The sequence below is a fragment of the Furipterus horrens genome, unplaced genomic scaffold, assembly GCF_987537825.1.
Source record: "Furipterus horrens unplaced genomic scaffold, mFurHor1.1.pri manual_scaffold_6, whole genome shotgun sequence".
NCBI lineage: Eukaryota > Metazoa > Chordata > Mammalia > Chiroptera > Furipteridae > Furipterus > Furipterus horrens.
The window spans coordinates 69,757,727-69,768,568 of NW_028327176.1; the positions used below are offsets into that span (position 1 = coordinate 69,757,727).

General features: G+C 49.5%; 1 protein-coding gene across 1 annotated transcript in view; it reads right to left on the bottom strand.

The window, feature by feature from the left end:
* FBLN7 (fibulin 7) overlaps positions 1-7,980 on the bottom strand; it is a 34,549-nt gene extending 26,569 nt beyond the window's left edge. Inside the window, exon 1 of the mRNA XM_090280330.1 lies at positions 7,686-7,980. Within this exon, the coding sequence (XP_090136456.1) occupies positions 7,686-7,835 (150 nt within the window). The 5' untranslated portion in view covers positions 7,836-7,980. The remainder of the gene's footprint in view (positions 1-7,685) is intronic.
* Between the last annotated feature and the right edge of the window lie 2,862 nt (positions 7,981-10,842).

The window sequence follows — 10,842 nt, forward strand, 5'->3', positions numbered from 1 at the left end:
TCCTTGATGTGAACCACTATGCCATCATAGTCTTGCTGGGATACCCAGCCCCAGGACATATTCCTCGAGACTTGTTTTCCCTGAACGGATTCTGGTGGCCAGGCTGGCAGCAGCACACCACCCTACATGCAATGGACATGAATCATCACTTCCTTGAGGGGCACTGAAATGGTTTAGGTAGTGTCAAATTATAGGTGCTTATTTGTCGTTAATGAAAATGTGTATAATGGCCTCATTCGAGGTTGCAGAAAGTTTCTGAGAAGCATAGAAGAGGCTGGTGGAGAGTCTGAAAGGATCTAAAAAGTTCTCCCACCCAGAAAGTCTGTCCTGATGGCCCCAGGGCTGCATGGCCCATGGACAGATTAGCAGGAGTCCAGCAGCCCCACCACTATCCCTGTGGGTCAAAGAGAGGGACCAGGACAGTCAGGTCTGTCAACAGTCTGGAGGTGAACACCTCCTGGGGCAGCTGGCTGGGACGCAAGCCTGGGCAGGCGTGTGGAGGGAGGGAGAGCATCCAAATAGTTCAGGGAGCAGCTTCACAGACCAAGATGGCTTGATGTGCCTAGAATCAAGTCGGGTCTCCACAAGACCCTCCAGCACAAACAGGCCAAGGACTGCACCGGATCCTGACTCAAAGACACCAGGCAGACCAGACCAGGGAAACTGCAGCTGGCTGCTCTCAGGCTGCACCCTCAGCGCTTATTGCCCAAGGCCCAGGGACCAGATACTGCCCCGGGTGAGCAAAGAGGCCTTGACTTTTCTCTGCAATTAGGGCTGCCCATGGCAGGACTTGAGTCCTCTTTCTAAAGGTGGAGACGGTTGGAGAAAGCCCACCACACCAGCAAGGCCTCCCTTCACCCATCCTCACTGTGATTGCAGCCTTTCGTCTAAACATAAGGACCTGCAGGGAGTGGGTCTCCGGGTCCCTGTGATGGAAGGTTTTGCAGAAACAGCTATCAGCCTCCTGCCCCACACCCACTATTTGCAAAGAAACTGCCGCTTTTCCCATAGAGAGGGAAATCTGTTTTCCCACCTCTCGGATCTGTGACCTGCTTTGGCCAACAGGATGCAGTGGAAGCGATGAACCAGTCCCAGGATTGGGTCTGTTTTAACCACACTGTCTGGTTTCTGTGTCTGATATTTTGGCATCTGGGGCCTGTGGATTCAAACCAGCCAACTGCTAGAGCTACTGGACAACTGAACACCCTCCCTGCCCCCCAGCACACCTTTATATGCAAAGCAGCTCATCCAGAGCCCATTCCCCCTGCCTCTTCTGCTATTACAACTGTGAGACACCAACACTACACACCCACCCACCCCAGTCCATCCACTCCCACAGCCCCTGGGAAGGAACCAGAAAAGTAGGGCAGCCCCACAATGCAATCCTACTAAAATTACTCAAACTAGCCGCTCGTAACCTCATTAGATCCCTTACCCTGTCTCACCCATTCCTTCCCTCAAAACCCAATAAAAACTTTCCTGAGTTTCCCTCCCTCTCTCTGTCTGCTGTTGGAGGCCTGTGGCCCCACAGAAGCGTGGCGCGCACCTCCTCCTAGGAACTGTGAGCAACAAACTGCCTTTCAACGCAGGCATCTACTGATCTGTCGGCCACACCCTGGTCTGTTTTAGGACAGGGTCTCAAGTCTTCCCTCTGCACCACTGCCCTGCAAAAGCCCCGGCTGGCCTGCTGGAGGGCAAGAGGTCAGTGAGAGGAGAGCCCACATGAGCCACCCGAGACCGACCAGTCCCAGCCGACCTGAGGATTCTACATGGACCATGAGGAGCCCCGTCCAGACCAGCTGTCTTCAGCAGATCAGCAGAACCGCTTGGCTGAGCCCAGCTCCAACTAGCCCAGTATGCCCAACTCCAGACCCAGAACTGCCCTCTCAAAACCAAAGGCAGGGTCCATGTCGATTTTGTTTCTAGCACCTGGGCCATTGCAGGTACCAAATACTGTATTTGTTTTATGAATTACCCCCATTTTTGATCTGGAGGGTTCATATGTCCTAGTGGCTTCAGCTCACTACCATGTATTCATAAAACACAGGGGCTGGTATATAAGAATCCCCACTGCAGGGGCTGGCAAATCCTTCCAGGGCTGTGCCCATGGCAGATACCCCTACTCAATCCTGGTGACCTCACACTGAGCTCTAATGTGAACACCCACCTCAACCTAGATGCCAGGCCATCCCCCAGAATCAGCAGCTAAACCAACGTGGGTAAGCTGACCACACCACGAGGGAAGAAACATGCTCAGGTTTTCATCTGTTCAGCTCTCCTGAGCTGCAGTCTACGTTTTCTAGACCATATGCCTTCCTCCTGGGCTTACATTCTTGTAATTTTGAACATATTTTCAGGAAAATGATGTTTTAATTTGCTATCTGTTAGGCCTTTCCAAATCACTTTCCTGCAGTATCTATTATACTTTTCCTACGCTGAACCTGTAAAGCAGTCTGCAGAAGCACCATTACCCCCACACTGGAGATGGGGAGCCTGACGTGCCCAAAGCAGAGGAAGGAGGTAGAGGAGGAAAGCCTCTCCACCTGTTGCCCCTCCTGACAGGGGCGGGGGTGGGGAGTGCCGGAATGAGACCTATTCCTTAACTGAGAACACACGAGGTGAAGAAAACCCCATGAAAGTTCCATGTACCACAAATATACCAGTGGAAATAAAATTAAAATACCATTTTAAAAGATCCAAACGTCAATTACTTAAGTATAAATCTAAGAGTATACCATTTTTTTGTTGAAGCTAAAAAATGCTAACGAAAGAAGTCAAAGCTGTAAATAAATGGAAAGACATTACGTTTCCAGATTGAGAGACTCAATGTTGTTTAGATGCCAATTTGCCCCTAATTGTTTGAGAGATTTAATGCAAGCCCAATCAAAATTCCAGTAGGCTATATATATATATTTTTGTAGATATAGACGAGCTGGTTCTAAAATTTTAATGGAAAGTCAAAGAAACTAGAATAGCCAAAAAAATTTTGAAAAAGAATAATAATATCTACCCAATTTTAAGTCTTTCGATAAAGTTGCAGTAATCAAGGTAGTATGTTATTGGCAGAAATAGATCCATACATGTATAATGAGTTGATTTTTGACAACGTTACTGAGACAATTCAATGGCAATTCAGCAATCTTTTAAACAAATAGTGTTGAAACAATTGGAAATTTATATGCAAAAATTAATCCTAAACATACACCTCGTACTTTATACAAAAATTAACTCAAAATGGATCAGAGATAAATATAAAAATGCAAAACCATAAAGAATTTAGAGAAAAATTTTCATGACCCAGGGTTAGGCAAAGACTTGCCATCGTAAGCATGATCCATAAAAATAATAAAAATGATCAACTGGACTTCATCAAAACATAAAAGTTTCGTTCTGGGAAAGAAACATAGGTAAACTACCAACTGGGAAAAAGTACTTGCATTTCACATATCTGAAAAAGGACTTGTATTTAGAATACACAAAGAACACTCAAAACTTAATAAGAAAACATTCCATTTTTAAATTGGGCAGAAGGCGTGAAAAGACACTTAACCATTAGACTACTCATATGACAAACAGGCACACAAAAAGCTTTCTGAAGTAATTAGTCTTTAGGGAAATGGAAATCAAACCCACAATGAGGTACTCCTACACACCTATTAGAATGACCTGGGAACACACAAACCAGACAGTAGTTAGCACTGGTGAGGATGCAGAGTAACTGGGCCTTTATGCACAGCTGGAAGGAACATAAAATGCTACAACTAATAGGGGAGACAGTTTGAGAGTTACTTCCAAAGTGAAACATACACTTAGCATATGACCCAACAATCCCACTCTTAGATGTTTATCAAAGAGAAATGAATATTTAGTCACACAAAGAGCTGCATGGGAGTGTTCATAGCAGCTCTGTTACTAATCATGCAAAAGTGGAAGTGACTCCATGGGTGTCATTCAGTTCAGTGGAGCATCGATCAACAAATGGCAGAGCATCCACACAGTGGAATACTACTCAGCAACAGTAAACAAACAAACAAACAAACCATGAGTATTTGGAACAACATCGAAGAATCTTTTTTCTTGTTGTTGTTGTTTTGTTTATTTATTTATTTATTTTTAGAGAGAGGGGAAAGGAGAAAGAGAGGGAGAGAGACATCACTGTGTGGTTGCCTCTCACTCACGCCCCCAACTGGGGACCTGACGTGCAACCTAGTCATGTGCCCAGACTGGGAATCGAACCAGCGACACTTGGCTCGCAGGCTGACGCTCAGTCCACTGAGCCACAGCAGCCAGGGCTTGGAACAATCTTAAATGCGCTGGGCTAAATTTGAAAAGCCAGACCAAAGGCTGTGCACCCTGTGATTCAATTCATATGGCACTGCGGAGAAGACAGACTACAGAGACGAAAAAGAGATTGGCCTGGGGTTGGTGGAACTGTCCTGTATCAGGACGGTGGTGGTGGTTAACACATATAGTTCTGTGGTTAAAATCGTGGGAATATACACCAAAAACATTTTGCCCCCATTAAACTATAAAAGACAACATTTCAAAAGGGAGGAGGCAACCAGAAGAATAAACCTCTCTCAAATGGTGGAATTAACAACCTCTCTCGAATGGCGGAATTTGGAGCCCTGTGACAGCTAATCGCAAAAAGAAGTTTTGGGGACAAGAAGCCTCTGAAACATCATAGACTCATACCCCCTCCCCAGGCAAAGAGCATGCTGAGACCCTGAACTCTGTGCTCACCCAGAGCAGGGAGTTGTTAAATGTTCTCTTTATAGTGGGAAGCAGCTTTAAGAAAGGGCCCCCACTCTGCTCAACCTCCCCTTCTTCCCCACGACGACCTGCTCTCCATCAGCAGGTCACCTGCAAAGGGACTCGGGTCAGATGTACTAATGAGAGAGACACTAGTAGAAAGCCATGGAGGACCACAGGAGAGCAAATGAGACTGTCTGTCCCCATGAGATCATTGCTGCAGACCCTTGCAGAAGCAACCTCCCACCACCCTGCAACACACATGTGTGCTCACACACACAAAGACACAGATATGTGTACACACACACAACCAAGCATTCACACAGACACAAGTACATATGCACACCCAGTCACAGACACATGAACACACACCATATCTCCCTTGGGCTGTCACCTAATACAATAAAATGGGCACACACTGGGAAACAGAGGCACTCTACACAGGGATGTGGGCTGCAGTCTGGAGCTCAGATGCCTGTCCCTAGGGGTCCTTGGGTTGTGTGTGCCCTGCCCATTTCCTCTGTGGCAGGAGATGGTCCCATGGATACAAGTCATTCTCCAAACACTTGCTGAGTCTCCATCACCCAACAGGCCTGGCCCATGGTTCATCCTGTGTTCAGATTAGGTGAACTCCAGGTGCACAACCCACCTCAGGTCCTCATGAGTCCAATCCTTTGTTCACTCAAGTTCTTCTGCCCTCGGCCCCATCCTGGGTCCACAGCATTTAACTCTGAAAGCTTGAGTCCCCCTGGGTTTCATGTACCTACCTGCTTGATTAAAATCACTAGGGACAATTTTTTAAAATACTGATGCCTAATCCCGAACCCAGACCAACTGAGTGAGAATCCCTGGGTGAGGCAGGCATCAGGACTTCTAGAAGATCCCAGGTGACCTGATGTGCAGCCAACATCTGCCCAGAAACTGCCCAGCTTGGTCCTGCTCAGACCAGCACCAGCAGGCCCAAGCTCTATTCACTCCACTGAGCTCCTACTGCGTGCTGGTCCCTGCCCCTATAGTGGAGAAGACAGTAACTTGAAACCTATCACAATGAATCATTATGAACATCATCAGTCATGTGCTGGGGCCCTGAAGAGGCCAATAAGGAAAACAAAAGGGCAGGGAGGGGCCTGTTTAGAGTGGGGTTGGGGAAGCCTCTGTGAAGAAGCACTAATTCTAACAGAGACCTGGAAGATGAGGAGCCAGGTGGAGTGTTCCTGAGGCCTTCTTTATGGTTTACCCCTCAGGCTTCCCCAGACAGGGGCCGGGAGAGACCTCCAACCACATAGGGCTTTGGGTGAATGGCAGTCTCACTGGAATTTTTAAACCAACTTCCGTGGACAATGTCTTTGTGCCCCTTCCCCCTTGCAAAGCCCAGTGAGTGGGACAGAAGTTCTTGTAGGTAAAGAAACAAAGATTTAGAGGATAAGCACTTTGAGAAAACCTGGAAGTGTCCCGGCGGGGATTGGCCTTAATCTACCAGGAACAGTACCAGTCCTCTGAGAACTGCCAAGGTCTCACCTGTTTTCCAGGTAACCTGGAGAGATTTTGAGAGCCCCATAAAATCAGATGATGGCAGACAGGGCTCCCAGCATCTCTTGCACATCCTGTCCACCTACCAGTCCACTGGCTTGGGAACACAGCTCTCTACTTCTGGTCTTGGGCTCTGGGCTTGATGTTGTATTTTGTTTTGCAATCTGCAGAGTGGGTGAGAAACCCCTGGGTGGGTCCACTGTGGCCCCACACTAGGCCCCTGCTACCTGGTGGCTGATAGCTTCCTGCGTGCCTGCTAACCACTTCTGCAGTAACACCACCCACATCTGGTCTGAGATGCGTTCTCCTTGCCTCTCCCCTGAACCCCTGGGGCTTTCAGGCAGCCATGGGGGTGCCCACCTGGTTCAGAAATTGAGGGCAGGCCAAGAGTGCCTATGGGGGAGGAGAAAGGCCCAAGGAGAGAGACAATCTTTACTCCACTCCTTCCAGCTGTGTGACCTTGAGTAAGTCACAATCTCCCTGGGCCTCAGCTACCTCGTCTGCAAAATGGGGTAACTATTTACCCCACCTCACAGGGCTGCTCTAGTAGATGCTAAGCAGACTCCTCAGTCCTCTGGGTTCAGTGAGCACCTGAAGGCTTCCCTTCCCTCAGTTACTGTTGTGGGTGGTATTTGGAGGCCCTGGCTGTACACCTCCCACACAGATCAGGGGGAGGGGCTCTAGCCACCAGAGCTCACCTGGCAGTGCTGGCTCTGAATTCTGCACTTCCAGTTCCACCTTCAGAAGATGCATTTTTATCTGCATCTTTTTAAAAAAATTAAATGTATTGAGGTGACATTGGTTAATAACATTATGTAAGTTTCAGGTGTACAGTTCTATATAATACGTCGTCTGTATATTGCATTGTGTGGATTCTTAATTCTAATCACCGGTTCTTACGGGTTAATATAAAAGTGAATCTGGTCAAATAAAAAAACCCAGTAAGACTCCAATGAATACAAACGCAAGGAGAGAAAGTGAACAGCGAGCCCGCGCGGGTGGAAAAGGACACGCACCCAGAACCCAGCCCCAAGGGGAAGTGCCGAGATCGGCGGCGGTGGGATCGATGGAGTTAAAACAGGAGATGGGAAGTGGGAGGGCGGGGACACTCTGACCCAGCTGCTAACCAGCACCTCTCCAGGGGACTCAGGAGAGACCACTGTCTCAAAACCTAGGAAGACCTTCTCCCAACCCTTGTCATTCCGGTGCCCCCGCGGGCTGGGGCGCACGGACTGCGCGGTGACCGGGGTCTCCAGTGGTGCGTATGGAGAACGGGTGGGGTCTCTCCGAAAACCGGACCCAGCCCCAGATCGTTCCAAGCCCCCCGCCCACGCTTCTAGTGGAGCGTGGGCCAGGTCCCGCGCGCCGGCCAGAAGGTGGCGGTGACTGATCTGGGCACTGACCTGGGCACTGAGCTGCGCAGGGCCGGCGACTAGCAGCAGCAGCAGCAGCAGCAGCAGAAGGAGCGCACGGGAACCACGGGGCCGCATCTCGCCAGTCCGGACCTCTCTGCCTGGGAAGGAACAACGCTGTCCGACTGATGCCGAGTGCATCCAGCCAACGCCGAGTGCGTCCAGCCGATGCCGAGTGTGTCCAACCCACAGGGTCAGGGAGGTGGAAGCGCAACTGGCTGCCCGGGAGGGGAGGGGAGGGGAGTGCAGTCCGGTCGGTGCGCGTGGCCTGGGGCGCCTGCGGCCACCAGAGTCCATGGTCCAGCAGTCGGGGGTGAGGGAGGGAGGGAGGGAGGCGCCGGCCCCCAACCCGGGAAGGAGGAGGGGCCGCCCAGCCAGGAATGCGCCTGGAGCGTGCCCAGCCCCGGCCTCAGAGGCGGCGCGACGCCAGGACGTGGACAGCGGGCGTCCACAGGGCCCCCCGGGGAAGGCGGCGGGGTCCGCACACCAGCACTAGGTCGGGCGCCCACCTACGCAAGGCTTCTTTTCAGTGGGAGAGAGGGAAGCTGACATCCGCCAGCAGCAAGTGGCACGGTGCGGCCCCCTCCCCCCCCAGGGCTACCCACTCCACAACCACTCGTGGACACCGTCCTCCACAGCAGTGTAGCTAGATGAGCTTCACAAACTCTACAGGAGGCCGACTAAGTTCTCCATCCGAGTAGCCTCGTGTCCTTCTAAATAATGCTGTTGGGGTCTAGGGATTCCAGGCAGGGGGATTAGGAACTACAGCCCTCCACCCCTCAGGCGGGAAGGGGAAACAGTCTAAAATGGAGGCGAGTCATGGGGACACTGGACGCTTTACTGCAGCTGATGGGAAATAGCGCTGGGCAGGGCAGGCAGGAGCAGGCTTAAGTCCCCTGTGCCCAGGGGCTGTGGGAGGCACCAGATGGTCTCCTGGAAAACATTATCTAAGTTCTTACTGGAAAATGTTCTCAGAGGCAACGCTGCAGACGGCATGGTGCACACCATATGTGCCAAGCCTCAAATCTAGTCCTTTTCTGTATGTCATTTAGCAGAGCCCACTTGGGGCTCAGCAGGCTGCAGCCTCAGAGTAGGAACTGTTTTCCTTGGAAGGCAGCGGAGGTTTCGGAATCCCCTGGGAAGCGTGGGGCAGTGTGCAGGTGGCCACCTGAGCGTTCACTACCCAGAAAACCCCACGGTGCCTCTCTGGCCACCTTCATGTCAGAGGAAGTGGAGGGGCCCATGTAAGTGCACTTTGCATCCCTGATGAGGCATCCTGAAGACATTCCTTCTCCCTTGTCCAGGTGGAGGGGGGCAGAAAGCCTGTGGAGACTGTGGTTTACTGCCTCCATCTCTCACGTGTTCACTGTCTATGCCCAAGCCACTGTTCCCCTTTCTTCCTGTACATCCCTCACCTCACTACTGAAAGGGTTTGTGCTGGCCAGTGTGGTTGCGTTTATTTTTCATTTTATCCCACCTGTGTTTTGGTGGCAGCCTTGCTGCTGGGACCCAGATGCTGGCCTTCTTTCCTCTTTCCCTCTCTACAGGGTCATAAAGTTGGAAGAGACCTTGATTTCACGATTTCCCTGGACGAAGAAAGTGAATTGGGAGTGGTGGAGTGACTTGCCCAGGAGATGCAAACTCAGGGCTCAGGGGTTCTCCCAGAGTCATGTGGGGAGGACAGGCTGCCTTCAACCTCACCCCACTTTACACTTAAATACACAGTCATAGGATTTCAGAAATTTTATTTACAAGAACTGAGGTTTGGGGGTGTTTTTCACTCGTATTTTTTTTCCTGCTTACTAATTCCATTTGCTACCCTTGTCCTATGGCCGCCTTCCATTTAGTGCTCTGGCATCTGGTCTGAATCAGCCTTCCAAGGTCATGCCGCCTCTGTCCTCACTGCCCTTGATTGGCAGTGGTGGAGGCAGGTCGTTCAAAACCAGACCCTGTCAAGTTGTTCTACAAGCAGACAGACTGTGACAGTGAGCCAAACACCCTTTCACTTAACATAATGGGCCTATCGGCTATATAGTTGCTTCTGTCTACATAAGAATGTCCAGCCTAAGAAAAAGCCTTATAAGAATCTATTTGAGCCAAACTAACAACAGTTGCCAGGAAGCAAAATCTTAACAGATTGAGTAAATGTGCCAGTAAATGACAATTTTACAGCTTATTTTATACATAAGAATAAAAGGAGGAGACATAAGGAGTGTTACATGAAACTCATTAGTGGTAGATTAAGGGGGCGGGAGAAAGCAAAGTGGGGAAATCTCTGGGATTGGATAAAAATAAAATGGAGAGACACTTCTTTTACACTGGTGGGTACAGTATAGTTAACGATTACAGCAGAAAGAGATGGTATTCAGTGAACAAGATAATGAAGAATTTTGTGATCTGTGCTCTGCTCTGACATTTCAGAGGTATACAAGGTCTGTCCAGAAGGTATCCAGCCATGTAATATGAATAATAGAGACATTTATTGAAGAAGATACAAGATATATTGTACATAGGACAATGATGCCTCAGATCCCTTCAAGGTAGTCACCTTGGAACCTCACAGAGTTCTCCCAGCCACCATCAGCTGCCCCATCGTATTTTCCTGAATCTCGTTGACCGTCTGAAATATCTTCCCTTTCAAGGGTGATTTTAGTTTTGGGAAAAGCCAGAAGTCTCAAGGTGCCAAATCTGGGCTGTAAGGGGCGCTGCCTCACCTGGGTGATTTGATGTTTTGCAAAAAATCTGCATGAGACATGTTTCATGAGTGAGCCTGTTGTCATGATTAAGTTGCCACTCACCAGTTGCCCATAGCTGTGGCCTTCTGAATCATCTGAATAGTTTCCAAGGAGGAATGTTCCAGCTTAATGCAAAATTTGATGTAGATTCATTGCTCTACTCTCTCAGTCATTTTGAATGTGATGGCCACACAGTACACATGCCCACTCCACAGTGTCTACCGTCCCCACTGACTAGTACAGTGAAGTCGTCATTGTTCACACATGTGCGTTCTGGTCCACTCTCCTTGGCTACCAAGATACATCAATGCTGTGCAAACTGTTCTCATTATATTAACAACGGCTGGACTTTTTCCAGACAGACCTCATATTATTTTAGATGCAAAGAGACAATAGACAGGCTCACTTAAGGT